Below are 15,625 nucleotides of genomic sequence, written 5' to 3'. Positions count from 1 at the left end.
TATTAATAAACAGAAAACTAGATCAAAAGTAACAACTTACCAAACTGCCCCATTAACTAACACTAAGCATCATGATTTTTCTAATTATTAACAATAATCTAACTACTGGTTTACAAACAGTGACATAAAAATAACCTGACAGCTGTGATGATGCTAACGCTGAGGACAAAAGCTTTGTAACCAGTGCTTCTGGAACCCTTATATGGATCCTGCTGTCAGATGCTGTAGGTATTTAATAAAATCAGAGGAAAATATCATAGAAACAGCTGGAGGCAAAAACTAAACTTCAGCTCCTGTTAATATCTTGTAGGGGTTAACCCTCAGATTTCATTAACTATTGGTGAGTATCATTTACCTAAGCTGTTAGTGTTCATTTTTATGACAGTAAAATGCCATTATTGCGGACATTTCGGTTTCTAATCGATGTCAAACAAATGTCTGAAGGTGCTTTACAGATAGGGGACATCAGTCACAACTCTGAGTCCTTTACTTTGAAAAGCCAGTCGCAGGAGGGAGTTGAGGACGCGGTGTTTGCGTGCTAACAGCGCATGTTAGCCACCAAGTCAAACAACTCTATTTTGCACTAATTTTTCATCCCTACAAGAGACGAACTGCAACGATGGAGGTTCTTGGGTCAATAAATAAACCAAACGGTTTGTATATGAACAGTCTGCTGCTGCTGAAATATTAAATTAGCTGCGTTTATTCCAGTCATGTAGTTAGCGGGACCCGTCTATTTAAAGGAATCAGTGCATTCATTCTGTCAGGCAGTTGCTGTCACATCAGATACAAACATGTTCGATTTGCGCTTGTTAAAATTTTAAATGTTACACTTCATTGTTCTGGTATCTATCTGGTATCTATTCTGGTATCACAGTTTATCTGGTTGTATGTTAAAAGTCCTATTTTATAGTTTTATCCAGCAATTATACGGGTTCATTGTCCTATAGCTTGTATTTTAAATATAAAGCATAACAAATCGATTAATTAGTATACGTTTCATTGCTGTGAGTAGCAAATTATTACCTATATTGCATGTCTAATTTGTGGGTGTTGACCGGTTTAAATTGAATGTGTGCTGTTCAGTTGTTTTATTTCTGCAAGTCCTCTCTGAGTTAGAAGCCCATTGCTGCCCTCCAGAGATCATTTCTTAAACTACACTTCTGTTTCAGATCCAAGCCTGCCTCTGTCCTCTCTTCGCCTCCTGGTTCCTCCTCTGCAGCTCCTGTCTGCTGCTATGTGGCAGCTGGCGAAGCAGAAAGATGTGATGAACTACGAGAAGCTGCAGGAGTTTGTGTTCATGGTGACGGAGGCGGTGCCCGGCCTGATCAACCACAGACAGAAAGCCCAGCTCATCCTTGGCCTCAGGGCAAGGGTGAGAAGCAGTTTGTGTCACGTAAACATTTGTTCATTTACCTGTTTAAGTTCAGCGGTAACTCAGTTTATTGATATTTCAGTTGATTCTTGAGCTGTGCAAAGGCTCCACATCTGGTTCTGTTGATTGTCAAGTGATCCAGAGCTATTTGGACAGACTCCCGATAACCGCCACAAACACAGACGTAAGTACGGTAAAGGAAAATAAATATAAACAAATCATGATGTGATCAGTTCTCTTTTTAATGGTGTGAATCTAATTTGTGGCAGTACAGGGATGCAGACGTTAAAACAACAGAGTCTACTTTCATTGCACTTGTCCAGAGCCTGCTGAAAGATCCAATTGAGAGGGCGTATTTCTTTCAGGTAAGAAGCTTTTAAATAATTAATGATTTCCTTTCTTGAGAGAAAACAAACTAAAATGTGATTATCTCTTACAGGAGGTTTTCCCTGTAGAATATGGTCCTCAGTATGATGCAGCGCTGCACGTGTTGCTGTGGGAGCTGCTCTCAAAGCTGGAGAAGCTGCTTCCAGTTCCAGACCTTAAACAGGTATTCATTCAGTCGGTCAGGTTTTTCTACCCGCCATTTTAACAAGGCTTTAGAAACAGATGTTCTGTGATTGCAGACTGCTGCCTGGCTCGGCTCTGCTCCGTCTGCTTTGGAGGAATGTGTTCAGACATCACCTGAGGAGCTGAGCTTAATCTTCGAGCACTACAAAGGTTCAGGACTACTGAAAATGTCGTGTAAGTGAAGCTGGAACAACGCACTGATTGATCGAAAACTGCAGCAGTTTTCATGATAAATTAATTTTTTCAGCCAGTTTTGAAGCAAGAACACTAAACACGGTCTGGTTCCAGCTTTTTACACATAATAAGTTTGTTGGTTTTCTCTTTGTTACATCAATACAAGTAGCCTAACAAAGGAAATTATAACTTTTTTTTAATCAATTATCTTTTTTTATCATTTCAGATTCAAGATTTAAGTGCATCTGTGCCCAGTTGTCTGTAAAAAGGTGCAAAATTTGCATGAAATTAAAGCTAAATGAAACTGTAAATTTTCATAACAGGGACATTTGTTTACATTTTGCTTATCAAATAGATTTATTTTTTTATCCAGGAAAAGTGCTATTGAGCTCAATAATCTCTTTTATAAAAGCATCAGTTTACACACATGACAGGTATAAATAAGATTTACATGAAGATTAATTGTGCGTTACAGTGTCATACGGTTTTTAAGTATATGAAAGTCAAAATTTTGCTTTGAGTTTGCTTATAGTAAAACTCTGTTATCTGTGTGTGGTTGGGTATATTATTAGTACTTATCAGGAGATTCACATTTATTTAAAGTTAAAAAATCAAATAGAAAAATCTGTGCTAAATGTACAGTTTGTCTGTATTTCATTGTAAATTTGATATATTTAGGTTTTAGACAGATGGTATAGACTAAAGCTGCAACAACGGTTATAAAATATTTGATCACTGATTTGTTAACATTTCAATAATTTTAATAGTTCATTGAAAAATAGTCATTAGCTACACCCATTTTTCTAAGTGTTCTGAGGTTTTGTCATAAAAACAGTGACGTCGTTTTCAGCAGTAACTAATATGCTATTTTCATGTTTCTTTATTTATAGATGGCCCGTCTTCCACTGTTGGTAACTGCATCATGTCTGCTTTATCGATTCCTCCCTCACAAAAGACAAACATATCAGTTGGACTAGACTCCGTCCATAACTACGCCAACATACTGAACCCCGTCACTTTTGCTGGAGCAGACCAGTACAGCGTCGTCACAGTCTACACTGAGGTGGAAGTCGGATCGTCCAAGGGGGACGAGGAAATGATGGAATCGGCTGAAGCTCAAGTTCAGACAGATTTCTACGAAGAGGAGATTGTGGCTGTGAGTGCAGACAACACTGGCAATGAGGAGGGTAGCGGCATGAGGACTGAGGAGCCGAGTGAAACTGTGGATGTAGCTAAAGCTTTGGAAACTCTGACTAAAACATTTGCTTTAAGAAAGGAGAGTCTGGGTCAAGAAGCTCCAACAGGCAAGAGCAATGATTCATCCCTTAGCGACAAGCTAGAGTCAGGAAATGGACCAGATGAGGGAAAAACACATGAAGAGCATGAAAGAAGTGATCAAACTGAGGAGAAAAGAGAAAACGTTACAGAGCAGGTGATGGATGAATTCCAACCTGGAGGCTTAGAGAGCAAAACGGACTCGTGTACGGACCTGAAGGAAAACCTCTCCAGTGAGGTTTCTGAAACTCCACAGCCCGACTCCTCAGCTAACATACGCAGGTCCTCACGTCTGCAAACCAAGACGACACCGACATGGAAGATAAAGAGGACGACGAGAGGAGTTAATGAAGAGTCAAAAATGTATAAAAACCTTTAATACTACAATCCTGTAAATGTTCCCTTTGTTATTGTGTTTTTTTTTTCCACTAACGAAACATCTCCAACATTACATAAGACAATTGCGTTTGAAGAATAACTGGTTGTTTTGAGTCTTAAACAGAGTCCTTTTTTTATTTGTGCTTATTGTAGTTTAAAGATACAGTAGATGTCAGATGTTTGACATTTAGGGCATTTGTTTATTTGCTGTCATGCTGAGAATTAGATGAGAAGTTCAGTAACTGCTCTCATGTCTGTAGTTCCATCACAGTCGTGGAATTTTAGTATTAATGTTTAACCATTTAGTTATATCTGTTCATTTAATGTCTCTATTAGCTTTAAACTAGGCGTATTAGTGCCTTTAACTGGTATAAAACCAGAATGTGCCCACATCTGTGCTGTGGAGTTTGACTTTGCAACTAAATTTATGATGCTAATGTCTGTAGATGCTCATCGAAATACAGTTGGTTAACTATTACGCCGATTATCAGTTGGTGCCATTAAACCAAAGCAGAAGCAAGGGGCACAAATGGTGGGGGAAAAAAATGAACGTACTGATTCAAACATGACATTTCTGTTAGTTTATTGCGGCTGTTTTTATACAGGTGAATGGAAACGACCCTGATAATTTTTGAAAACGCTCATACTCCGTTCCATATGGGTGCTGTCAGGTGATTATGTAATAAGTGTGACAGGCCTATGTGTCTGTACAGTAAATATGAGGCAACAGCTAGCAGCCTGGAACACCTCTTCAGTGTAAAGATAACGAAATCTGCACTGCTAAAGCTCACAAATTAACATGGATTTGTTGTGTTAGTGGGCAGATTTTCTGGTTTTCTGTCTTTGTACTAAGCTAAGCTAACTGGCTGTTGTCTGCAGCTTGTTTACTGGTAAGAAGACCAATATTTGTTTTTGGCTGACAATTATTTCCAGGAATGTTAAAAGATTTCTTTATTTAAAGATTGAACTGATGTTTCTTATTTCTCCAGGAGCACAGCTGACGTACCTGTTGCCCCATCTGTGATAGCCATCAAAGGACCTGACAAAGGTGATAAGACATGAAGAAGAGAATAATGTTGGACCTTTTAAATGCAATCAACAGATTTTACCCACTGACATATTTCTTTCTGTTTTTATATGCAGACGATTCAGAGGAGTTGACGTCTATCATTTTCACCTGCTCACAGTGTCCTTTCCATCACTCAGATGTAAACAGTCCTCCTCACTTCCACATGCAGAGTGTTCAGACAGGAGAGTACATGAACCCCTCAGGAGCCAAATTTACACCGTCTCCCTCCAGCACTGATGAAATATTTACATCCATTAAACTTTTCCCCAAAGAAAGCACAGAACAGAGAAAAGCGGAGCTGCCTGAGAGTCAAAGTAAAGGAGATGTTTCTCAGTCGCTCGGCAGACAGAAGGCGCTCACATGTGAAACCTGTGGGAAGACGTTCACTCGGACGTCAGACGTCAGGAGACACCAGCTCACTCACACCGGAGAGAGACCATTTCACTGCTCGCAGTGTGACCGAACCTTCCAGCACTCGTGGGATCTGGTGAAGCATGAAAGTAAACATCACGGCGTGGCCATCTCCTTCTCCTGTCAGCTGTGCAGGAGCTCCTTCGCTAATCTCAGAGCGCTGACCGTCCACCACAAAAAGGCTCACTCAGAGGAGAGCCACCTCCCTCAGATCTGCTCCATCTGCAGCCGGAGTTTCCCTTCCCCCTCTGAGCTTCTCGAGCACAGAAAGTCCCACGTCACCACCAAACGCTACATCTGCCAGAAGTGCGGCGAAGGCTTCGACTCTCTGCTCGCACGCTCCCAACACCGGCAGATGCACCAAGTGAAGCGTCAGTTTAAATGCCCACACTGTGAGAAGACATACACCCGGAGGTCTGACGTGAAGAGGCACCTGTCCACACACACTGGAGAGCGACCTTATCAGTGCAACCAGTGCAGCAAACAGTTCTCGCTTCGATTTATGCTCATTAAACACCTCCGTGTTCACACGGGCGAGCGGCCTTTCCAGTGTTCCCACTGCCCCAAGAGATTCACTCTGGTGTCTGTGCTGGCCAGACATGAGAGGATGCACACCGGGGAGAAACCGTTCCTCTGTTCTCAATGCGGGAAAGGCTTTTTGTCACAGGGAGAGCTCTCAAAACATCATAGGTCGCATGTGGATGACCGACCTTATGCCTGCTCTCAGTGCGATAAACGTTTCAAGAGCAAGAAAACCCAACAGGAACATATCGTCTCTCACACAGGCGCCCGCCCGTATCCATGCACCTACTGCGGGAAAGGCTTCACCAAACCGTACGCACTGACCAGACACAACCTCATCCACACAGGAGAGAGGCCGTTCCCCTGTGGACACTGCGAGAAGTCCTTCCTCACTCTCAGTGAGGCTCAGCTACACCAGAGGATTCACACAGGCGAACGGCCGTATCCCTGCAACATGTGTGAGCTCAAGTTCAAAAGCTCATCAGAACTGGCACGACACAAACGCAGCCATTCTGGCTTGAAGCGGGTGAAGCCGTACTGTGAGCAGTGCATGAAAGCATTCGCCTCCAAGGCCAAACTGAAAAAACACATGGAGATGCACAGGGGTGAGGGAGTCGCAGCACAAACTGTGGACTCAAAGGAATAGAATTATTAAATGCATAGAAGACTTTCTTGGTGGTTAAAACTGTGGAAATATTTGTTTCAGAATGTTTCGGTTTCCATGTTTAGATCTATCAAGTTTAAGAAGTGGAGATGAACTGAGTCTGTGTAGTCTTACTGTATGCTGACGATATGTTGCTTTCAATCTCAGTGGTACTGACACTGTTAAAAGAATTTAATGACATATCTGGCTACAAGGTAAATTTTGATGAATTTGAGGCAATTCCTATTGCTAGGATTTCCCTTTATTTGATCATGCCTGGGCTTTACCTTCCTGGGTATTAAAGTGTCCCTCAAGATGAATGTCCTTCCTATCATATGGGCTGTTAGGAGGGATCTACAATGAGCGTCTGGGCTCCCTTTGTTTCTCATATGTCTGATCAGTTTTATTAAAATGAATGTAAATCACAAATCTTTCTGACATATCATCTTGACTCTTCTCACAAGTGAGCAAAACATGTCCATTAAATAGATTTTTTTCAATCAACAACCCATCTGTTTCCTTCTCTGTGATATTCTGGGCTTAAGTGAAAACAAGGGAACCAACGTCGTGTTCAAAAAGAGACTAGCAAGTTGCAAGTGAATGAAACTGTCTTGATCAGAGGCTTTAACATCTGAGAAAATGTAAAGTTTCACAGTGAACAGATCACGAGTGTAGGGCATCAGTTCAAGGGACAAATTATACAACTGAGAGCTGTATAATATACAATCCAGAACAAGAGATATGCAATAAATCCTACTTTTAGGTGGAGTATAATGCTCAGTTTCTGCTGTGAGATTCACCAATGTTCAAATGCATTACACTGAACTGAAGTCATAGGATCATTAAAAAGGATAGGAAACCAGAAAAACATTTATGCTGCATAAAATATGACATGTGGAATGTTTTCTTTCCAACTATGCCACTAAAAGGTTGATATCTTAACTACTGGATGCATGAAACTGGGTAAACACATTCACATTTCAATCAGTAGCATTAACAGTTATGATACAGAACGTTTTGTTTACTGTCGTCATCAGCTAGAATTTAATCTTTCGCAATCCCATCATGTTTGTATTTGTATGTAGCCCAGTGATAGTCTGGTGACCTGTCCAGGATGTCCCCTGCCTTCACCCTAAATCAGCTGGGATAGACTCCAGCACACCGCTACTCTAATGAGGATTAAGTGGTGTATAGATGATGGATGAACAATCCCATCAATCTAAATTGTGCTTTATATTTGGTGCGGATCAGTAAATAAGATGCAGATACTTCTTTCTGTCATCTGAATTATCAAAATGAAACAATTCAGGAAATCCTTGGTTGAACATCTGAAGATATGCAAATCGTAACAAACAATAAGTAGATGTGATTTTGCTTTAAGCCGGTTATATTTGGAAATACTGCTGTATAGTGTTAACATATTAATGAACTGTTTTAAAAGGGCAACTCTGCTGCCCACTTCTCCGAACACGCCGATTTTCAACGAATTGTACCTTAAAATCTGATCCTGCAGCTCAAGTGATGTGTTTTCTTTCATTTCTGTCCACAGTGCACATAAAACTGAATGATTTATTCAAACTGGCGGTTATAGTGCAAAGATTGATTATAAAACGTCATAAACATGAACTATTTCCTCAACAGACCTCCAGCTCTCTGTAATAAAAGCAATCTGCCCCAGCTTACTGGAGAACTGCTGAAAAAGCCTTGTGGTCAGTCTGGTCTCATTTTTCTGTCATTTACGAATCCAGGAAAACATATTTTGTGCAGCTTCACTGTCAGAACTGAAGCATAAACGGTGTGTCATGAAAGCAGACTGCAACCCCGCACCCGTCTCCTTTTCTACGGTCAGTTTTTCTGGGTATTCCCCTCTCTGTCATCATGTCAGTGTTATGGGTGTCCTCATAAAATCAGGCATTTGAATGTGTTTAATTACCTGAGATGCTTAATTAGCTCTGACTAGGCTGGTAGTTGATTGGGGGAAAGCCGATGCCAGACAGGAATCACCGGAATAAAACTGGCTGCATCGTTAAACTGGGAATGGCAAAGTGCCGTAAAGGGGAGCAGGTTCACTGGTTAGAAAATGGTTTTCTATTTTTAGCTGGCTTCATGCTTTGAATTTATTCAGAATTGCTCAGACAGTCTATAGTATCATTGCTGAGTAAAACTAATGTAAAAGTTAAATTGATTTCTTTGGACAAATTTCTATTTTACTTGAGTATTCATCTATTTCTAAAAGGCAATTTGACCAAAATCCATCTCACCTACAAATTTAACATCACAGTCATACCAACAACACAAACTGATAATGTGGTAGCACTTTGAAAAAAGTCACCATTTATAAAGGCTTCTTATTTTATCACTCGTGTTAATAAATCATTTGCTGATGATCTACAAATCAGTCATACGCCAGTAATGTACCCTACTTTCTATTTGGCAATAATACAGTAAGAAATTTTAGTGAATTAGTTATAATTAATCAACATTTGGGGCTTTCTTCCTTTATATTCAACAATTAACTCTGTAGTTAGACATATCAGTGTTTAATTAAATTAAATTAAACTTCATTTAATAGAAGGTTTTTCAAATAATCCATCAAAGCTGTTGTTTATAATGTTAATCATGTACTCAAAAGATGAAGCAGTCAAACATTATTTCTGGTTAAGGAAAATGGAGGAGTACAAAAAAGGAGTTTTGTTTGTTGGTTTGATTTTTGTTTTTTTTTGTTAACATATTTTAATAACCTCAAAGTTGTTTAAAATTTGTATTAGCAGATCTATAGAGCATGAATGAACTATTTATCAAATAGCCATTATTTACTCTAAATTGATAAAGAATATTGTCTATATTGTGTTTAATTTATGTAAGTTTGACCCTAAACTCTGTTTAAATCCACTAATTAATGCTTAAATTTGTATTTCTACAAAAGATAAAGAGCAAATTTGTGGTCTCAAACTGCTAGCAATCCTGCAGATACATTTTTTAAAATGTTTCTTACAGTGAGTGGAAAAACTTTATATGAACTTAAACCTTTCAGCCAAAACTGGAACAGTTTGAATGATTTCACACAAGAATGATCTGTATTCTGTGCATCAAAAAACACCCACACAGTCCCTATAAAGCAGATTAACAGGGTTTTTTGAGTCTTAATAAATAATAAATAAGGGTGGTTTTCTTCACATTAACTCTAATCGATGCTTATTTATTAATCTAAGTATGTTTTTGTGTGGTGTATTGATTGTGCAGTGACGACCTCAAACGACCCGAGAATGCCTTTCTGTTTTAAGACAAGCTTTTACTGCACTGACTAAATCTAAATGTCAACACATTCACTGCATAGACACTGTTTCTCCCTGCAGCTCATTTACTCGACAAATGGAAAATAGTAAAATTCAAAGGGATGCCTCCTCCACACCGAAAGAGGGTGTGCATGGGTGGATTCCCGGTTCATCCCACCGCAATCACCTCTTGAATTGACCAGAGTGAGGGGCGGCAGCGGGCAGACGGATGCCAGAATGTGACTATCAGCAGAGGGATTTGGAGTATTGGTGACCATGCAGGTGGAAAGAACACCTGAAATAAACCGATGAAGAGGGTGGAAACAAGGCGGCTGTGGATGCAGATAACGACAGAACGCAACAACTATCAGTGTGATTTACAGTCCGGTCGGCGTTGGTGTTGTTGGTGGCGGATTAATAACCAGTCATAAAGAGGTGGGAGGAGGATTGTGTGTTGCAGGAGGACGAGAGTGAAGCGACTGATAGAGGGAGGAAGAGAGAGAGGGAGTGTGCAAAAGAGAGAGAGAGGGGAGTAAATAAAACCATAGCCGGGATCATGAGCTCCGCACTGTCTTACGACTCGCTGTCAGCCCGGCCAAGTCCCTGCAGAAGAGCTCTGGACTGGGAGCGTGAGCAGCTAGCTGTCCGTCGACTGTCTTCTCCACGAGGTCTCGACCTGCTCACTCCTCCTCCTCTTCCTCGTCGACCCTCGACCATCCCTGGATACCTGCTGCCTCCGTACCAGGAGCAAGAGGAGCAGCTTCACCAACAACACCAGCAGCAGCGTCTATCCCTGTCCGTTGGCTCAGAGGCCTCGCTGGCGCCCCCCGCACCTCCACCTGTGGGCGTCGCCCCACCCTGCTGCCGTCCGGTGGGAGTCATGCACCTCCTGCGTCTGGGGCTCCTGGCCTTCAGCTGCCTCTTCTGGGCAGCTGGTTTAGCCATCTTTACCCTGGGTGTCTGGGCTCAGATCTCTCTGGCGGACTACATGCTGCTGTCTGCCAACCGCTACCCCAATGCCCCGCTCATCCTCCTGTCTACAGGGGCTGCCGTCACTGCTTGGGGCTTCCTGGGTTGTCTAGGGGTCGCTGCAAACCTGCCCTGTGTGCTGAGGGCTTATGGGTTCTTCCAACTTGCTGCACTTATAGCTGGTTTGGCAGCTGGACTCTCGGGCCTCTTCTACCGTGAGGACATCGCAGGAGGATTTCGCAGCGGTTTACAGCGAGCAGTGGCAGGTTACACGGAGGATGAAGGCCGTGCCGACGCTCTAGACAGCCTGCAGAGGGCCCTGGAGTGTTGCGGGGCTGACGGTTGGCGTGACTGGCTCACGTCGGACTGGGCGATCCAACATATGTCCTTCCTGCCCTCTGAGAATGGCACCTCGGTGTCCCTGCCAGACAGCTGTTGCATGAGGCGCAAAGGTTGCAAGAACCGGCCTCTTCTGTCAGATGATATTGAAGGAGTAGCTGCTGCAAGAATCCATCCACATGGCTGCTTCCGCAAGGTCTTCAGCTTGGTCAATGACAACGTCTTCCACATTGCTGCCACCGTGTTGGGATTAGCATTCTTGCAGATCGGAGGCATTGCCCTGGCTTGTCTACTGGCCAACAAACTGACACCCAGACAGCACCGACGAGTCGTAGCACATTGATAGCCAGTCTAGAAAACTTACTCAGTATCTCTGGGGATTGGCCAATCTGTAGATAAACAGGAAGTGGAATGAGCAGTGTAATATAGTTGTGAGGCGGGGCGAGCTGTTATTGGTGTATTTGAGGTTTCTGAAAGAAAAATTTTATATTCACTTATTTAGGCATTCAAAGGTTCACATAGCTGTAAAACTCTCCGAAAGAATATCAGCAAACAAACCCTGAATCCGATTTGTGACACATGGTTTTCTGACAAGCCTGTCTACATAAAACACAAGGAAATAATTCTACTACAACTTCTGATGAGTATTTCTTTAAGAAGCATTAAACTGCAGAGATTTAAAGCTAATGTTTTTCAGAAAGTTGATCTGCAGTTTAAATGAATGCTCTTTCTTTCCTCTGTTACACTCAGTGGTCTGAGCCTGAATCCACTATGGTACAATAATGACATTTTTTTTCTTACATTCAGCATGGACAGAAAGTTTCTCCTTGGTTTATCTTTTGTTTGTTACAACCGAAAAGATTGTATGTTTTTGTTTTTTTTTTTTTTTAAAAACTGGAGTTGCACCAGATTGAGCACCAAACTTTCAGTCTCACCAAATGGTAGTACAATGAGACTTTGATTTTTCTTCCTTTTCAGTGTATGGATTGTTTCATTAATTGCATGAAATAATGTGCTGCTCTATATATAATGTATATAAAAATATTCTGATTGTAATATTTTCAAGTCATTTGATCTTCTTTTAGTACATCTCGGCACTGAATGCACAGGAATGTTCACCAGCACTTTTCCAAGTAGATTATTTAGTCTGGCAGTAACAGATGTTTGTATCTACATCATTTAGTTTTCCCATCACAAAGACTACACTGTGTTCGAATGGTGCTTTTAAACAGCCTTTGAAAACAGCTTTATGTATCGCTGTCTGGTATTTTGTGCTGTTTAGACAGCTGACAGACTGTAGTAGTAGTAGTAGTTTCCACTGTGTAGAGTGCTTTGGTGAGATATTTTGTAAAATTATGACTGCTTTGAAACAGTTTCATACAGATATTAGTGTGTTGTGTGTTGTTGGATGTTTTGAAGCACATCACTGTAATGTATGAAAAACATTTTTGGAAATATTGAGTTGTATTGCATGACCCAGAAAATGTGTAGCCTATTAGTAGCATGAAACATCAAGAAGTCTGGAGTTTTCTCACCTCAAGTTGGCATACGGTACATAAAGAGTTACCATTAGGGGAAAAATCTTTATTGCTATTTCTATTTGAGAAACAGATTAAAGTATTGATTTTTCACTTTTAATTTTCATCTCCATATGCTAAATAGGATGCTACAACCAGACGATAGTCTAGCTAATAAGCTAATTAGCTAATTTCTGCACACAAAAGCTACAACCAGCGGTTTGCAGTCTTTATGCTAGGCTAAACTAGTTAGCATAGTCTAGCATAAAGACTGCTGGGTGTATTTCTCAAAACTACAAATGCTGAAATGTTTTGTCTCATATGAACTTGTTTTTGTACATATTTTAGGATAACTATGCATTGAAATCACACAAATGATCCTAAACCTTCCTTCCAGCCTCCTCACCGTACATTTTTCATGTTTTGGTTAGGCCTTATTATTGCTTGTGTAATTGTAACATATGATATACATCCCAAACACAGTAATGTATAATATATGGTAATAATAACCAACAGAGCAAGCAAGCATGACTGAGACTGTAAACTATATGTTGAAAATAAACAAAAGATCTCACCACAGGATTTGATATTGATTATAAACTGGGAATGGCAATGTCAAGGTCTGCTGCCCTTGAATATTAAAATGGCAACAGCAACCTTGTAATATATTGTTGATGGAGGGAAACAACATGCGATGTGGTACAGTGCTGATCAGAATCATATCTAATAAACATCTTGTGAAGCATTTTTGGTGTTTTAATGTGTTTTTTCCTGTGTAAGGGGGAATAATATTAATCCTAACTAGAGGTAGGTTTTAGCCTCCTGTCTGCATTTTAGAGAGCTTTAGATACAGCTCTCTATCCTTATGAGAAAGGCCCTGCTGGAAGTGCGCCAGAGTGGTAAATTGTCATTGCTGGGAGTGGTCGATCCTCACAGAGACCTCTGGCCGGGCAGTTCTGAGTTATGAGTAACTGAGTGACATCTCATTTCTACCAAGCACCTGAGACGATGGTGATTAGATCTGTCCTTGAAGGGAGACAATAGATCTTCTGCAACATGGGCTTATATGCACTGCTGAGGACGATGATACAGCCTGACCCAGCATTGATGAGTTTATGGAATGCAAAATCACACAATATGGATAATATGAAGATTATTATCAAACTTTAACCACAAAATGTACTCAAAGGCAACATACAGTGCCTTGTGAAAGTATTCGGCCCCCTTGAACTTTTCAACCTTTCGCCACATTTCAGGCTTCAAACATAAAGATATAAAATTTTAATTTTTTGTCAAGAATCAACAATAATTGGGACACAATCATGAAGTGGAATTAAATTTATTGGATATTTTATACTTTTTTAACAAATAAAAAACTGAAAAGTGGGGCGTGCAATATTATTCGGCCCCTTTACTTTCAGTGCAGCAAACTCACTCCAGAAGTTCAGTGAGGATCTCTGAATGATCCAATGTTGTCCTAAATGACTGATGATGATAAATAGAATCCAGCTGTGTGTAATCAAGTCTCCGTATAAATGCACCTGCTCTGTGATAGTCTCAGGGTTCTGTTTAAAGTGCAGAGAGCATCATGAAGACCAAGGAACACACCAGGCAGGTCCGAGATACTGTTGTGGAGAAGTTTAAAGCCGGATTTGGATACAAAAAGATTTCTCAAGCTTTAAACATCTCAAGGAGCACTGTGCAAGCAATCATATTGAAATGGAAGGAGTATCAGACCACTGCAAATCTACCAAGACCCGGCCGTCCCTCTAAACTTTCACCTCGAACAAGGAGAAGACTGATCAGAGATGCAGCCAAGAGGCCCATGATCACTCTGGATGAACTGCAGAGATCTACAGCTGAGGTGGGAGAGTCTGTCCATAGGACAACAATCAGTCGTACACTGCACAAATCTGGCCTTTATGGAAGAGTGGCAAGAAGAGAACCATTTCTCAAAGATATCCATAAAAAGTCTCGTTTGAAGTTTGCCACAAGCCACCTGGGAGACACACCAAACATGTGGAAGAAGGTGCTCTGGTCAGATGAAACCAAAATCGAATGTTTTGGCCACAATGCAAAACGATATGTTTGGCGTAAAAGCAACACAGCTCATCACCCTGAACACACCATCCCCACTGTCAAACATGGTGGTGGCAGCATCATGGTTTGGGCCTGCTTTTCTTCAGCAGGGACAGGGAAGATGGTTAAAATTGATGGGAAGATGAATGGAGCCAAATACAGGACCATTCTGGAAGAAAACCTGTTGGAGTCTGCAGAAGACCTGAGACTGGGACGGAGATTTATCTTCCAACAGGACAATGATCCAAAACATAAAGCCAAATCTACAATGGAATGGTTCACAAATAAACGTATCCAGGTGTTAGAATGGCCAAGTCAAAGTCCAGACCTGAATCCAATGGAGAATCTGTGGGCAGAGCTGAAGACTGCTGTTCACAAACGCTCTCCATCCAACCTCACTGAGCTCGAGCTGTTTTGCAAGGAAGAATGAGCAAGAATTTCAGTCTCTCGATGTGCAAAACTGATAGAGACATACCCCAAGCGACTTGCAGCTGTAATTGCAGCAAAAGGAGGTGCTACAAAGTATTAATGTAAGGGGGCCGAATAATATTGCACGCCCCACTTTTCAGGTTTTTATTTGTTAAAAAAGTTTAAAATATCCAATAAATTTCGTTCCACTTCACGATTGTGTCCCACTTGTTGTTGATTCTTGACAAAAAATTAAAATTTTATATCTTTATGTTTGAAGCCTGAAATGTGGCGAAAGGTTGAAAAGTTCAAGGGGGCCGAATACTTTCACATGGCACTGTATATCAACATTCAGAGGCAACAGCCTAAAGCTACTCTGTCCCTAAACAATCACAACCGTTTTCATGACCTAATTATGCTATTGATTAGCCTACATTAGGCTCTAACGAGGCTTGCGAATGCTCTGTCTGATTACACTGTCCTTATTCTGAGGTTAAACTATTTCTGCACTAACAGCTTTATGACAAGACAGATGAGTTCTGAGAGATTTCTGATCCACACCTTAAGTCAGGGAAACTCCAGGGGGGCTTTTTGTAAACTATTTTAGGTCAAGTGCAAGAT

General features: G+C 41.0%; 2 protein-coding genes across 3 annotated transcripts; both read left to right on the top strand.

Annotated features, from left to right (window-relative positions):
• Nucleotides 1-511: 511 nt before the first annotated feature.
• Nucleotides 512-6,846, top strand: LOC110967961 (zinc finger protein 665-like). 2 transcript variants are annotated; one of them, XM_022217733.2, is made up of 9 exons: nt 512-653; nt 1,173-1,375; nt 1,458-1,559; nt 1,645-1,740; nt 1,815-1,925; nt 2,002-2,119; nt 3,010-3,757; nt 4,762-4,820; nt 4,916-6,846. In XM_022217733.2, the coding sequence occupies exons 1-9, from the start codon at nt 620-622 to the stop codon at nt 6,418-6,420; spliced, it is 2,976 nt and encodes a 991-aa protein (XP_022073425.1). In that variant the 5' UTR covers nt 512-619; the 3' UTR covers nt 6,421-6,846. The 2 variants fall into 2 exon arrangements, with proteins under 2 accessions (XP_022073425.1, XP_051811672.1); XM_051955712.1 differs by lacking the exons at nt 4,762-4,820; nt 4,916-6,846 and adding an exon at nt 2,346-2,388 and having other exon boundaries at nt 3,010-3,133.
• Nucleotides 6,847-9,898: 3,052 nt separating this feature from the next.
• On the top strand, nt 9,899-13,264 carry LOC110967843 (tetraspanin-7-like). The gene has a single exon (XM_022217569.2). It carries the CDS (start codon nt 10,249-10,251, stop codon nt 11,341-11,343), a length of 1,095 nt encoding a protein of 364 aa, XP_022073261.2. The 5' UTR covers nt 9,899-10,248; the 3' UTR covers nt 11,344-13,264.
• The last annotated feature ends 2,361 nt before the right edge of the window (nt 13,265-15,625 follow it).

The sequence above is a fragment of the Acanthochromis polyacanthus genome, chromosome 1 (genome assembly GCF_021347895.1).
Source record: "Acanthochromis polyacanthus isolate Apoly-LR-REF ecotype Palm Island chromosome 1, KAUST_Apoly_ChrSc, whole genome shotgun sequence".
NCBI lineage: Eukaryota > Metazoa > Chordata > Actinopteri > Pomacentridae > Acanthochromis > Acanthochromis polyacanthus.
This window is presented reverse-complemented; position numbering and strand designations above follow the sequence as displayed.